Here is a 16,143-nt window from a genome sequence, read left to right as displayed (position 1 = left end):
CACCTCTGATCACAGACCCAGGGTTAGGGACACCTTTCGTAGTCTCTCTGTTTGAAAACTGCAGACTGACACTATAGATTTTAGCTATAAGAATTTTTTTTCTGGAAACCTTGCAAACGAAGTTGAGATTAGAACAAAGTTGCAAGAAAGAAATATGTATGTATTTTGGTTTGGAGATATCCCAGGTGATTTTCTTCATGGCTCCTAAACTTTTCATTAGCACTTTGCAATTATTTGGAAGAAGGTTTGTTGATGGAGATCCTACTTACTACACTTAAATCTAGTGGAATATGGTTTTTTTTTTCCTAATTAACTTTCTTATCTGAATTTAACTAAGAAAATAGCAAAATGTAATAACGATAAGCTGTTGTTCATCCTGTAATGTGTATCCATCACATCTTTATCTGTTTACTTCCAGTTTCATTCGTGGCTGCTTAATTAAAGCATCGGAATATTAGCCTCATGTTATTTTCTCAATCCTAATACTTGAATTTTGCCGAGGTATTTTATCTGTAACAGACAGATAAAGTTTGCTGCACATTGTATTGGATTCACATAATTTTAATCGGCAATTGTGGTCTGGAGGTAGGTGGAAGAGAGGGCACAGATCATGTTCGCCACCTAACAAGCTAATTAAACAGGGACGGTTTTGTGGGTTTTTTTGGTGGGTTTTTTTTTATTACAAAAGTTGCGCCGTCTTATAAAATTAATGCCAATGTTTTGAATCTGTTGTTTTTTTTAAAACAGAATGAAAATAGGACTCGCTCTGAAAATTGTGGCCGAGGATGGAATCTAACACAAATCTCTCACTTAGGTGTTAATTATAGAAGAGGGTAAACTGAAGCACGCACATACACACATACACACATACACATAGACGCACTGAGACATACGTTCCATTCCTCACAGCAACCTTCAAGTCATGCCTCTCTTAAACTTAAGACCTGGGCAGGACGAACAACTTCTGAATCACATTTCCAAGATAGAAAGCAGACCAGCTAATCCTCGTGGCCTGCCTAGTTCAAAGCTTGAGAAAGAATTTCAGCCGATGGTTTGTTTACTACTGGTGGAACTGTGTGAAAAATTTACTTTCTATGGCATCGTCTGCAACATGATTCTTTTCTGCACCATCAAGCTCGGTTATCACAACTACGAAGCCGCCATGCTCAATGTTTGCTTTGCTGGGGCGTGTACGGTGGCCCCAGTTCTGATGGGCTGGCTTGCTGAGCACCCAGTGGGACGGATCAGACTTGTGTACCTGTGCGCCTTGTTGCATTTTATTGGTAGGTATCACTTTCCTGGGGCACCTTATGGTAGCTGGCAGTTATTTCCAAATGTAGATGGTGCGCAAATGGTGGCTTTATAAAACCTGGATTTTTCGTAGCAACTTGGGCATTTGAGAAATCAATGTGTGGCATATTTTGAAATAGTCATAAGTGTGAGGACCAATTGTAAATAACTTTTTTTCAGTGTCGTAACTTTGAATGGTCTCTAAACAAATGGTTTTAAGTCAATGGCTGCCTTAGTTCTTTTGTAAGAGCCACCACAACCTGCTCCCAAAATTTGTAAGGCACCTACCACTTCAAAAAGTCTATGTTACTTCAGAACTTCCCAAAATGACATGTCTATTTTATGCTTTCAGATGTTCCTCTTTCTTTCTGCAGGTACAGCCCTGTTACCTGTGGTGGCCTTCCCTTTTGAGGATTTTTTCATAGATAAGCACTACGTCCTCCACACTTTGGCTAAAAAGAAGCAGGAAGTCCTCTTCTACATTGCGTTGTTGGCCACCTGCCTTGGCTCTGGAGGAATAAGAGCCATTGTGTGTCCTTTAAGTGTTTATAACCCCGATGAACACAGACCAAAGGAGCTTCTGTCCTTCTTCAACTGGTTAGTGTCATATGCAGGTGATACAAGTGCTCAACTGTGGGAGGGGTCCAATCGTTTTGGAAAATCTGAAAGTGGTTTGTTTGTTGCAAGCTATGGAATTTAATGCCAAGGTTTCACTTGTGTGGTTAATTATCAAAGAGGGCAAACGTGCCTACCATTCCTGTCCTATTGTTTCCTTTCGTTATATCCAATTAATATAGTTATTACATACTCATACTCATATATATGCTTATATATTGTATAGTTATTTCATGCTTATGCTTATATATACTGTGTGACAAAATAAATAAATAAAAATAAATAAATAAATTCCCAGAGTTCCTCAGCCAGCTTTGTTGGAAAATTTGAGTAATTCGGAGAACCGGTAGTAAAAATTCTGACTGGCCCCACCACCATCTATTCTCTGCCTCCCAGGTCCCAGCTGATAGGGAGGGAATGGGGATTTTGCAGTCACCTTCCTCTGGAGTGGAGAGGGAATGGGGATTTTACAGTATCCTTTCCCTGCCACGCCCACCAAGCCATGCCACACCCATCCACCCACCCACCCACAGAACCGGTAATAAAATTTTTTAAAACCCACTACTGGTTGGAGACCCCTCTTCTAGAACACTCAGATTCTTTCCACATGTGCTATTGCTTGGATACATCTCCCCTCCGATCTTAGCACAATTTTAATTGCAAAGTTAAGGCTCAGACACCACAGACGATGGTTAACTTCATACTTTGTTTTACACTGAAACAATTTTTTTTAAAATCCCACGAGTGCAATAAACAGAAAAGATGTAGAAAGCACAATGGTTAGCAAAGCTCAGTCATATATTTAATGCGAAATGGGTGGTTGGTTGGATATGTTTAGCTGTGACCGAAACCTTAACAGAGCAATTCCAGTTAATTGAAAAACATTTAATTTTAAAGTTCTAAAATGTTTTTATTGCAAGTTAGAGCATTTGAAGGAAGTTCATCTGGGGAATGCCTATAGTTCTTCTCTGCAGACAGACTGGTGAAAATAATGCTTGTAGGAGAGAGCTGAGCTATAAAATCGCATCTATGGTTTTCCGAGCAAAGGTGTACATCTATTTTTGGAAACAGAGGAGTTACAGAACGAGAGAATAGCCAAGGCTTGGCTTGTTTGAGAAAAGATGGGGAAAAGGCAGGTTAAGAATGGCCTAAAAGCAGAACTGAGAACAACTTGTAAGGGAGAGGAAAAGAAATTTTGGATGCACCCTTCAGTAAAGTTTGCAGTTATTGACAGTCGTGGTATTCAACTGGTTTTATCCAGTTCGGACTCCTCCTACCCTCTCGGACGTCATCATGTCCCGTTTTTGATACTCTGCATATGCGCGCTCACATTTGTGAACCAGTAGCGTAGTGAATACCACCCCTGGTTATTGAGTTCATCAATGTTAATTAACTTCTGGACCAAGGAGAAGAAATAGGAGTTTGTAAAACTGTTTTTTCTGGCTTGGATATGTCGGAAGCAGCCCAGGTTTTTCTAAAAAAGAGAGAGTTGCTCAGTTTAGCAGGAAGCCTCCTCTGCCAGGTATTCTTCAAACTGGGCTGCCGTGAATTGGGGCCCATTGTCGGACACCAGAGTGTCCGGCAACCCGTGAGTTGCGAATAGGTGGCGCAGGGTTGCGATTACTGCTTCGGCCGTAGTGGACTTCATGAGTATGATCTCCAACCATTTGGAAAATGCATCAACAACCACTAGGAACGTTTGGCCGTGGAAAGGGCCAGCAAAATCAATGTGGATTCTTGACCAGGGGCCCTGGGGCTTTTCCCATTCTCTGACTGGGGCCGTTGGGGGTAGAGGTCTGGACTCTTGGCAAGCTTGGCATTTCCCTACCCTCTCAGCAATCTCTGCGTCCATGAGTGGCCACCATACATAGCTTCTAGCTAACCCCTTCATCCTTACGATCCCTGGGTGACCCTCGTGGAGGAGGTCCAATACCTTTCCCCTTAGCTTATCAGGAATTATTACGATCACCCCATAACAGGCACCCCTTGAGCCGAGAGCTCATCTCGTTTTTAACAAATTCTTTGAACTGCTCGCCCGCGCAGCGGCCACCCTCTCTGTACCCAACCGAGTACAGTCCTTAACACAATGTCGGTATGATGCCGAGCCACTTCCTTAGATGTGACTGGGCCAGAGTCCAACGAGTCAATAAGTAGGATGGGCGTCCCGGAGTGGGGTCTTGATCGCCCCTGGTAGTGGGCATCGGCTTAACGCGTCTGCATGCCCCACTTCTTTTCCTGGTCGATGCTGCAGCTTGTATAATAAGCGGCTAAGAATATAGTCCATCGGGTCAAGCGTGGCGAAAGTGCCACAGGCGTTGGCGATCGCCAGCCAGTATCCCTAGTAGCGGTCTGTGGTCAGTCACGATTTCAAAATTCCGCCCAAAGACATACTCGTGGAATTTTTGACCCCTGACACAATGGCTAGTGCTTCTTTGTCTAATTGGCTGTAGTTCCTCTCTGGGAGGACATCGTTCTAGAGTAGAAGCTATAGGGGCTTCTGTGCGTTTGGAAGTCTATGGCTGAGTACAGCCCCACCCCATAAGGGAGGCATCGCAAACCAGCACTAGGGGTAATGAGTCGTGATATTGGATGAGCAGGCTATCACTTGAGAGCAGGTTCTTTACTGCTTCAAAAGCCCTATTTTCTGACTTTCCCCAAGACCAAACAGTATTTTTCCTAAGAGCCTATGCAGCGGTTCCAACGGTTGCTTTGTTCTTTAAAAGACCGCGTAAAATTAACCAATCCCAGGAATGCCTGCAGCTCTGCTTTGTTTTTGGGCGCTGGAGCCTTCCTAATTGCCTTAACCTTGCTCTCAGTAGGGTGAATTCTTCTTGTCTATCCGTAGCCCAAGAAATCGACGATTCGACCCCTATCTGGCATTTGTTTGTCTTGACTTTTAATCCGGCTGTCCGGAAAATGCCCAAAACCTTTCTTAAACGCTCCCCAATTCCTCCATGTTTTCCCTGAAATTAGGACATCATCAAAGTAGGAACTACCCTGGGAGCCCTGCAGTAGTCGTTCCATTAGGTTTTGGAACAACCCTGGTGCCACACTGACCCCAAATTGCAATCGGGTGCACTTGAATGCCCCCCTGTGCGTTACAATCGTTTGGGCTTCGGCTGTGCGGGCGTCTACGGGCAGTTGCTGGTAGGCTTGGGCCAAGTCTAATTTCGCAAAAACTTGCCCTTGCCCCAAAGAGTGCAGTAAGTGTTGCACCACGGGAACCGGGTAAGCGCTTTTCTGTAAGGCTTTGTTAAGCGTCGCCTTGTAGTCAGCGCAAATTCTAATGGACCCGTCTGACTTTATTGGGGTGACGATTGGCGTCTCCCACTTTGCGTGATCGACTGGCACCAAAATCCCCTGATTTATGAGCTTGTCCAGCTCCTTATCGATTTTTGGTTTGAGGGCAAAAGGGACTCTCCTTGCCTTAAGCCTAATGGGGGCTACCTGGGGGTCTAAGTTGAAGGAAATAGGGGTCCCCTGGTACTTGCCCAGGCAGTCCTTGAAGACATCTTCGAACTCGTTAAAGAGAATGTCTTTCAAGTTGCAGTCACTTCTGTAGATGCCAGTCACTCCCATGCCCAGGGCACGAAACCAGTCTAGCCCCAACAGGCTGGGCAGAGTTCCTTCGACGATCGTGATGGGCAGGGTCTTCTTGTGAGGGCCGTACTCGACTCGGACGGAGGTGGTCCCTCGAACAGGGATGCGATTCCCCTGGTAGTCGTGGACTCGTAGTCGTTGTGCTTGCAGGTGGCGCTTCGCGACGGACGGCAGCGACTTCGCCAAAGTGTCCCAGGACATGATGGTGATCGCTGATCCCGTGTCTACTTCAAGCCGGCACCGTACTCCCTCTATTTTTGGCTTGGTGAAGATCTTCTTCTCCACTTTGGTCGAGGCGCGGCCTATGACCACAGTTGTTTGGTTGAATCCGCTTTTTGTTTGAGCCAATCGCGGTCGCCTTTGCCGATTCCGCTCTGATTGGCCGATTTGAATTTTCGGCGGAAGGTTGGGCGCTCGACAAACTTGAGCTAGGTGCCCTTTCTTCCCACACCGCCGACATGTCGCGTCTTTAAATTTGCAGCGTTGGCGCTGGTGTTGACCCCGCAGCTTCCGTGATTCGCCTCGGTCCCCTTTGTCGCGTTTTCGCGCGGCAGACCCTTCCTCATCTTCACCGCCGGATTCGGTCTGAACCTCCTCCTGGTGCACCGGAGTTGCCTTCGCCGCCTTTTGTGGGACCGGCTTCTGCAGTGTCTCTGCCGCTTGGGAGGACATTTCATGTGCTCTGGCTTCGTCCAGGCGTTGGCCAGCGTTAGGTTGCTCTTGCTAGCAGCCGTCGCCGAAACGGATGTCTTTGACCCCTCGGATGAGTTGCTCGAGGAGCACCTCGCCCAGGTCACGGTATCCGCAGTCCTTGGACGCTCTTCTTAGGCGGCCATGTAGTCACCGATGGATTCGCCCTCCATCTGCCTTCGCTCTCCGAATTCAAACCGCCGCACGATTTGGACGGCGCAGCGGCGGTTTTTAGTAATGTCTGTAAAGTTGGCCACGACACCGACTGCAACGGCGTTGGCTCTGCCAGGGCTTCCGCGATGTCGATGACCTCCGGACCGCAGTGGCTTAAGAAATAAGCCCTTTTTCGGTTGTCTGGAACTCCCTGCAGTTCGTTGGCTTCTAGGAAACTCTCGAAACGGGTCATATACGTTCCCCATTTCTCCTTAGCCGGGTCGAACGGTGCGGGCGGAGTGTAACTGGCCATCTCCGCTTTTCTGCCCTGTATTTGCTGGGTTCGGGTCTATCGTGCTCAGCTCGGTTCTGGTTCTCCTCAACCTCGATATCCCACCCTCGTCGCCAATGTTATGTTCTGGAAGTAACGAGGCTGGAGACCAGGGTAGTGACAACAGCTCTTTAATATAGGGTGAACCCAGCAACAGGCTGGGGGAAAAACCTCTCCTTTTATACAGTTCTGCTGGAGGCTTCGTCCAATCAGCAACGTGCTGATTTCCCGCTCAAATATTTAAAGGTACAAACATGAATACATAACATATACTGTGTGACAAAATAAATAAATAAAAATAAATAAATAAATTCCCAGAGTTCCTCAGCCAGCTTTGTTGGCTGAGGAACTCTGGGAGTTGAAGTCCACAAGTCTTAAAGTTGCCAAGGTTGGAGACAGATTTGGGTTTCAGCAGGTTCTGACCGGTTCTGGAGAACCGGTAGCGGAAAATTTGAGTAATTCGGAGAACTGGTAGTAAAAATTCTGACTGGCCCCACCACCATCTATTCTCTGCCTCCCAGGTCCCAGCTGATAGGGAGGGAATGGGGATTTTGCAGTCACCTTCCTCTGGAGTGGAGAGGGAATGGGGATTTTACAGTATCCTTTCCCTGCCACGCCCACCAAGCCATGCCACACCCATCCACCCACCCACCCACAGAACCGGTAATAAAAATTTTTAAAACCCACTACTGGTTGGAGACCCCTCTTCTAGAACACTCAGATTCTTTCCACATGTGCTATTGTTTGGATACATCTCCCCTCCGATCTTAGCACAATTTTAATTGCAAAGTTAAGGCTCAGACACCACAGACGATGGTTAACTTCATACTTTGTTTTACACTGAAACAATTTTTTTTTAAATCCCACGAGTGCAATAAACAGAAAAGATGTAGAAAGCACAATGGTTAGCAAAGCTCAGTCATATATTTAATGCGAAATGGGTGGTTGGTTGGATATGTTTAGCTGTGACCGAAACCTTAACAGAGCAATTCCAGTTAATTGAAAAACATTTAATTTTAAAGTTCTAAAATGTTTTTATTGCAAGTTAGAGCATTTGAAGGAAGTTCATCTGGGGAATGCCTATAGTTCTTCTCTGCAGACAGACTGGTGAAAATAATGCTTGTAGGAGAGAGCTGAGCTATAAAATCGCATCTATGGTTTTCCGAGCAAAGGTGTACATCTATTTTTGGAAACAGAGGAGTTACAGAACGAGAGAATAGCCAAGGCTTGGCTTGTTTGAGAAAAGATGGGGAAAAGGCAGGTTAAGAATGGCCTAAAAGCAGAACTGAGAACAACTTGTAAGGGAGAGGAAAAGAAATATTGGATGCACCCTTCAGTAAAGTTTGCAGTTATTGACAGTCGTGGTATTCAACTGGTTTTATCCAGTTCGGACTCCTCCTACCCTCCTGGACGTCATCATGTCCTGTTTTTGATACTCTGCATATGCGCGCTCACATTTGTGAACCAGTAGCGTAGTGAATACCACCCCTGGTTATTGAGTTCATCAATGTTAATTAACTTCTGGACCAAGGAGAAGAAATAGGAGTTTGTAAAACTGTTTTTTCTGGCTTGGATATGTCGGAAGCAGCCCAGGTTTTTCTAAAAAAAGAGAGAGTTGCTCAGTTTAGCAGGAAGCCTAAAGATCCTTCCTAGACTGGGAAGTACCTTTCTTCTCTTCAAAGGTCTGGAGCTAATGAGGATCTTTATTTATTTTTATCTCCCTTCATTAGGAGTCTTGTTAACAAAGGCAAGTTCTCACTTCAGACTAGCCTCTCAGGATATTGTTGGGGTGTAAATCAAAAACTGCTTTTCTTTTTCTATCTTGGGTGCTTTTTTAAAAAAAAAAAAGCAAGCACACAAATCGGATGCAACTTGATAAATTTTCATCAGTGAGAGATAGCAATTGAGGTGACCAGATATGATGCCAACAGCAGAACTGGAATAGCAACTTCAACATCAGGGGGGAAAAAGCACAATAGAAGAATAACAGAATAATGGAGTTGGAAGGAACCTTGGAGGTCTTCTAGTCCAACCCACTGCTCAGGCAGGAAACCCTATATAATTCTGGACAAATAGATTGATAGATAGAATAACTTTATTGTCACGTTGAATGTACACTAATCGGCACACATTAAAATGAAATTTCGTTGCATGCAGCTCTCAAAGGGGCACCTCCTCCAATATACACTACATAAACATGACAAAATGATTAAATACAAAATAATGCATAAAGCCACATATATTATATTATTACAAATGGTTGTCCAATCTCTTCTTAAAAACCTCCAGTGATGGAGCAGCCATAACTTCTGGAAGCAAATCGTTCCACTGGTTAATTGTTTAAACTGTTAGGAAGTTCCTCCTTAATTTTAGGTAGCTTCTCTCCTTGATTAGTTTCCATCCGTTGCTTCTTATCCTACCTTCAGGTGCTTTGGAGAATAGCTTGACTCCCTCTTCTTTGTGGCAGCCCCTGAGATATTGGAACACTGCTAACATGTCACCCCAGTCCTTCTTTTCATTAAACTAGACATACTCAATTCCTGCAACCATAGCAGAGGGTTGAACTGAGGGGTCCTTGATGCTCCCTGAGCTTTGTTGTTTTGTAGACATTTCATTACCCAACTACTGTAACCAAACTAGGTAACATCACTGATCATTGATGATGCCACCTAGTTTGGTCATGAAACATCTACAAGAAAATATCCAAGCTCAGAGAGCACCCTGGACCTCACAAAGTAGACATTGTAAAACTGATAGTGTGTTCTTCTTTTTGGATTAAACAGGAAGGCAAAAGTCAGCATTGATATTATTTGGTAGCAATGTCTTAAGCAACATCTGCAATTCCACACATGTAAACATGGAGGAGAAGAAGTATTCACATAAGACAACTGAGTAATAGAATAACAGAGTTTTGCAAGGGACCTTGGAGGTCTTCTAGTCCAACCCCCTGCTCAAGAAGGAAACCCTATAACTATTTCAGAGAAATGGTTGCCAGTCTCTTCTTAAACACCTCCAGTGTTGGAGCAGCAACAACTTTTGGAGGCAAGTTGTTCCACTGATTAATTGTTCTCACTGTCGGGAAATTTCTCCTTAGTTCTAGGTTGCTTGTCTCCTTGATTAGTTTCCACCCATTGCTGCTTGTCCTGCCTTCAGGTGCTTTGGATAATTCTTTCTGGCAGCCCCTTAGATATTGAGCCCAGTGTACATACTTGTAAAGGCTCATGGCTGACTGGTTTGTTTGAAATGTATGTTTTGCATCAGTTTCAGAAATGGAGGGGTGTCACAAAGGAAATTTCTCCCCTCAGGTATAGATTATCCTCTAACAAAATTCAGGAGATCATCTCAATAACATGGGGAAAAAAGCACCGTTCCTACAGTAGTTTCAGATGTGACCCAGTCTCATCGCTGAGCTCTTTACCATGGTGAATTTGGGAGAGGAGCACAGAAACTTAGAAAATGTGCTTTAATGAAGCTGAATACATTTTATTATTGAGAATTAAAGCTTCAATGAGAATGTGCTACTTTTTGTTTCCTTGGAGAATGGCTTTACTGAGTTTAGCTTCTTTATTCTCCTCCACCAGCCCACCCAATTAAAGGACACCTCTCCTTTTGGAAGAAGTCCGTTCCTAAATATTGCAGCTTTACCGAAGGGAAAAATATTGTTTGGTTCTTCCCAGCAAATTCTTCCTCCTTGACCTACGCAAAAGAGAGGGAATGAAAGAGAAAAGCTTTCCTTTTTAAAAATTCAATTCTGGGTTTTAATCCTTAATTAGCAACATCGTTTTGATTAAATAAGGCTCCAGAGAATTAAGGCTGAAGATCCATCTAAATGGTTGCTCAGGAGAATTTATTGTACTGCAGTCCTAGTAATTCAGGAGAAGGTGGGTTATTTAATCAAAGTGACATTTCCTAGCGTTGATTACAAAAGAAAAGATTAATTTTTATAAAATAGATCCTTGAGGTAATCTGAGCAGGGTGTTGTAGGAGTTTAGACTAGTTGGAGAAAGTCAGGTGAGAAAATGAATTTCTGTAAGGATGGATGGATGGGTGGATGGATGGATAGGGAGGGAAGGGAGGGAGGGAGGGAAGGAAGGAAGGCAGGAAGATACTATAATACAGTAATTGTAACACAGGTAGTCCTTGACTTATAATCACAATTGGGACCAGAACCTCTGTGGCTACACGATGCAATCATTAAGTGAGTTCTGCCCAATTTTATGACCTTTTTTCTGTTGTCATTAAGCAAATCTCACAAAGCAAATCCGCTTCCCCCCACTGGCTTTGCTTGTTGGAAGCACCTTGGAAAGGCCAAAAATGGTGATTCTGCAGCCCCAGGATACTGCAATTGTTGTAAATACATGCCCGTTGCCAAGGCCCCAGATTATGATCACATGGCTGCAGGGATACTCTTAGCTGGCCTAATGGGAATTTTAATGGGGTTTTATAGGGTTTTATAGGGTCTTTTATAATTTTTATCTTATTATTTTTAACTTTTAGCCAAATCGAATTAGATTTTTATTGATATATTGTTTTTAACTGTTGTGTTATTGTTTTATTCTGGCTGTACACCGCCCTGAGTCTTCGGAGAAAGGCGGTATAAAAATATAAATAATAAATAAATAAATAAATAAATAAATAAGATACCGTAAGTGCAAGGACCAGTTGTAAGTCACTTTTTTCAGCCCCTTCGTAACTTTGAACAGTTGTTAAATGAATGGTCACAAGTGGAGGACTACCTATTTTTTTTTCTTTTGGTGCTTTGTGTCAGTGTTGGCTCCCAGTGGCTGCTGGGGGTTTTCAGAAATGGTTAGGCATTGCTGCTGCTTCCTGGGTCTAGAGTGAGTAAGTGGCCCAAGATCACTCAGCTGGTTTTGTGCCTAAATTGGGACTAGAACTCATGGTCTCTAGTTAGCTAACCTGGTACCTTAATCTCTATACCAAACTGTCTCTCTTCATAGTAATAGAACTAGCCAAATACAGCTACATCTTTGACACACACACACACCCCATCCGTGTAAGCTTGTCATCTGAAATAATCTTTCCCTGATTCCACAGTTGCTGATTAGCATCTTTGACATTGGGGTTCAGACAGGACAGTCCACCAACATCTTCTCTGTGGCTCCTGGAACCCCTTTCTATTTTGGGTGGCCTTCTCAATTGAGGTCTCTTTTGCATTTTGGAAGGTAATTGCAGATGCTTGCATTACTGTTCATGAACCACCCTATCAAAATAGTTCTGCACCCTGATCTTCTCCTTGTATTGTTCTCCTGAAACTGACATGAGGAGGTATATTGCCCCAAACATGGAGATAGCATATGGTCTCCAAAACTGTTAGTTTTAGATAGACCTATCTTGCATGAAAATATGTTGCTGTTGTTCGTTGTAAAGTCATGTCCGACCCATAGCGACCCCATGGACAACGTTCCTCCAGGCCTTCCTGTCCTCTACCATCCTCTGGAGTCCATTTAATCTCACACCTACTGCTTCAGTGACTCCATCCAGTCACCTCATTCTCTGTCGTCCCCTTCTTCTTTTGCCCTCAATCTTTCCCAGCATTAGGCTCTTCTCCAGTGAGTCCTTCCTTCTCATTAGATGGCCAAAGTATTTCAGTTTCATCTTCAGGATCTGGCCTTCTAAAGAGCAGTCAGGAAATGAAAGTATACAAACCCCTTTTAAAGCCACCCCTATTACCTGGCCATAAGTATGTCTTGGGTAATGAATCCCACAGATTAATTATATGCCGCGTTGAGAAGTATTGCACCTAAATCTATTTCCAGTCAGCTTCATTGGCCATAAATGATGTAGGTTTATTTAGGGAAGACCATCTCTCCACAAACCATTTACAGAGGTTTGTAATCCTTCCTCGGAGCTGATTAAAGTTGAAAACATAAGGAAAGGAGAGTAGAAGAAGGGTGGGGGGGAAAAACACACACGCTCGGACAACGCTTCTTAAAGGGCTATTTTTTAGGATGACAAGATGGAAGGAAGAAAGACACCAGTCTCTCAAAAGGAGCAAACTTCACAATTCTATTGAAATCTGGCTTGTTTGTGTTCAACAATGAAGGATCTTAAAAAGTGGCACAGATAATCCTTATGATGGCAACTGAGACCAAAATTTATCTTGCTAAGTAAGAACAGTTATTAAATGAGTTTTGCCCCATTTTATTACCATTTTGGGATGGGGTGGCTCAGTGACTAAGACGAAAGGTCGGCAGTTCAGCAGTTTGAATCCCCAGTGCTGTGTAACAGGGTGAGCTCCCGTTACTTGTCCCAGCTTCTGCCAACCTAGTAGTTCAAAAGCACGTAAAAAATGCAAGTAGAAAAATAGGGACTGCCTTTGGTGGGAAGGTAACAGCGTTCCAGGCACCTTTGGCGTTGAGTCATGCTGGCTACATGACCATGGAGACGTCTTCGGACAGCGGCTTTGAAGTGGAGATGAGCACCACCCCTTAGAGTCAGGAACGACTAGCACATATGTGCGAGGGGGAACCTTTACCTTTATGACCATTTTACAGCATATCACATGAAAGCATGGTTTGTTTAAATATGGTTCTCAATGGGTCAGGTTGGATTATGGACTCCTCAGTTTGTTTGGGACTCCTGAACAGTTGTTTGTGGAGTTTTAGTTTGATTACACTTTATTTGCATTGTTGTTTTCTGTGAGCTACCCAGAGTTGACAGCGATTCGAGGAGACTACAAATATAATAAAAGAAATACATTTATAAATGATGGCACAATGGCTGGCTTCATACAACACATTAAGTGAATACAAAACTATTTTAGTAGGTTTGATGTTTTGTATGTTTGAGGGAAACTAATCAAGGAAAGAAGCAACCTAGAACTAAGAACAAATATTTTGACAGAACAATTAATCAGTGGAAGGACTTGCCTCCTGAAGTTGTGGGTGCTCTATCTGTGGAGGTTTTTGAGAAGAGATTGCACAGCCATTTGTCTGAAATGGCGTAGGGTTTCCTGCCTGAGCAGGAAAGACTAGAAGACCTCAAAGGTCCCTTCCAACTCTGTTATTCTGTTATATTCTGTTAAAACCCCATCACGCATGATAGTTTAGTGCAATTTGTGAATCTAACGATTGTGTGTTTTTTTCCTCCACCCTCCTTTAACCAGGCACTACCCCTCTTCTTTTATTTCTTGAAGAGGGTGTGTGCCTCTAAATGAGAGGAAGGAGGGAAGAAGATGCAGCCTATGTTGAATTTGACTTTTTAGAAAATGTGTAATTGCTTTGAGTTTTGGGGGCCCCTGCACTGCAAGGCACTATTAATCTAACTTCTTGTCTTCTGAGGTCCCTATTCTGGGTATACCTTAATTGCTCACAGCTTCACTTGGAGACATCATTATTTCCTTCTAACCAAGCAACAACCAGATAATAGCTGGGATGTGAATATATATGATATTAATTGGAACAAAAGAAACCCCCTGTTAGGAAATAGGAGTGGATCAAATGTTTAGCTAGTGGGAAATCAACAGTTCTAAAAAAGTTGCACTTTGTGTGAGTTGCTAGCTTATTCCTTCAATCTGGTACCCAATTGAGATTCCTTATGGCCTACCTTAGCAAATGGATTTGTGTGTGTGTGTGTGTGTGCGTTTAATCATGTAACGCTACAACTGTTAGATCGCAAATTGGTAGCAGATGAATGGAAAATCAGTACAAATCAGCAGCGGTTGAATATGTAAGTTTATTATTTTATTTATTTATTAATCACATTTATATACCGCCCTATCTCCCGAGGGACTCAGGGCGGTTCACAGGCAAGTAAAAGACATATAAATACACACTAAAACCACATTTAAAAAACTTATTCTACAAAGTCGAATTAAAAAGCAATATAAATAATAAAAACCCATTTAAAATCAATATAAATTTAAAAGCTAATCCAGTCCTACGCAAATGAATAAGTGTGTTTTAAGCTCGCGACGAAAGGTTCGGAGGTCCGGAAGTTGACGGAGTCCTGGGGGAAGTTCGTTCCAGAGGGTGGGAGCCCCCACAGAGAAGGCCCTTCCCCTGGGTGTCGCCAGATGGCACTGCCTAGCTGACGGCACCCTGAGGAGTCCCTCTCTGTGAGAGCGCACGGGTCGGTGAGAGGTATTCGGTAGCAGTAGGCGGTCCCGTAAATAGTTGAGTACAGTCTTGTTAAAAGAAACTAGATACTCAGTTGTTCCATTTGGGTTGGGTTGGGGTTTTTTTTGACTATCAGTAGTCCTTAGTTTACAACCATAATTGGGCCCAACATTTCTGTTGCTAAACAAGATAGCTTTTAGGTGAGTTTTTTCCCAATTTTACAGCCTTTCTTGCTACAGTTGTTAAAAGAATGACTGCAGTTGTTAAGTTAATGAAACGGTTGTTAAGTGAATCTGGCTTCCCCATTGAGTCTGCTTGTCAGAAGGTGGCAAAAGGTGATGAAATATGAAATATGAACCAGTTGCCAACCATCTGAACTGTGATCATGTGACCATGGGGATGCAGGCAAGGGTCATAATTGTGAAAAAAGTCCCTTTTTTCAGTGCTGTTGTTATTTCAAACGGTCACCAAACGAACTGCTATAAGTCAAAGACTACCTGTAATCATTCAGGATTGTCTCCACTTGAGATCTGTTGACTTTATTCTGATTTTGAATTCTAAACTAAAAAAAAGGGAAAGCAGTATCCATTTTTTTAAAAAAAAGAAAATCTCTGTGAGAATTAAAAGTGTAAAGTCAGACTCATGTTTCTCAGTCTTGACCACTTTAAGATGGATGCTGGCTGGGGAATTCTAGGAGTTGAAGCCCACCCATCTTAAAGTGACCAAGGTTGAAAAACACCATGCACTTTCTTCAGGATATATAACTGTAAATGCTCTGGAACAGGGGTCTCCAACCTTGGCCCCTTTAAGACTTGTGGACTTCAATTCCCAGAGTCCCTCAGCCAGCAAAGCTGGCTGAGGAACTCTGAGAGTTGAAGTCCACAAGTCATAAAGGGACCAAGGTTGGAGACCCCTGCTCTGGAACAAAGATTATCCTTTTTGATTCTGGCGCACAACATTTTTTGCAGCCATTTATATTATTTTTCCTTTACCACCTTCTCTTCCATAGTGTTGGAAGAAATGTCCTTCTGGGTAAGTTCCAAGTGGGGAGAAGGAGACTTCTTGAAAAGATGGTTTAATGGTGGACAGGACCACATGGTTTTGAGATCCTGGGCAAAAAGGCTGTGTGTGAGTGTGTGTGTGTGTGTGTGAGAGAGAGAGAGAGAGAGATATATTTATATCTTCTGTTGGGCTTTGAATTTGAGCTTGTATTCCGATTGGTTGTCAGACTCCCATGGGGCCATGCAGGGGTAATTTTGTAGGTTGTCTTTTGAGTCCCAGGCTTGGTTGAGCCTTACTGGGTGACGCAATCTCCCCAGGTGCCATGTGGGGAATTCTGTTGCTAGATGGGTAGAGAGCTAATCCTACCTTTGTTGGATCTTGGGT

At 43.4% G+C, this 16,143-nt stretch overlaps 1 protein-coding gene across 1 annotated transcript in view; it reads left to right on the top strand.

Annotated features, from left to right (window-relative positions):
- Positions 1 to 922: 922 nt before the first annotated feature.
- The window catches only part of SLC15A5 (solute carrier family 15 member 5), a 50,912-nt gene continuing 35,691 nt past the window's right edge, over positions 923 to 16,143 (top strand). Inside the window, exons 1-2 of the mRNA XM_058191688.1 lie at positions 923 to 1,283; positions 1,665 to 1,887. Of these exons, the coding sequence (XP_058047671.1) occupies positions 923 to 1,283; positions 1,665 to 1,887 (584 nt within the window). The remainder of the gene's footprint in view (positions 1,284 to 1,664; positions 1,888 to 16,143) is intronic.

This window comes from Ahaetulla prasina, chromosome 7, assembly GCF_028640845.1.
Source record: "Ahaetulla prasina isolate Xishuangbanna chromosome 7, ASM2864084v1, whole genome shotgun sequence".
NCBI classification, from domain to species: Eukaryota; Metazoa; Chordata; class Lepidosauria; order Squamata; family Colubridae; genus Ahaetulla; species Ahaetulla prasina.
Note: the sequence above shows the minus strand (reverse complement) of the source record. Positions and strands in the feature narration are given on the sequence as shown.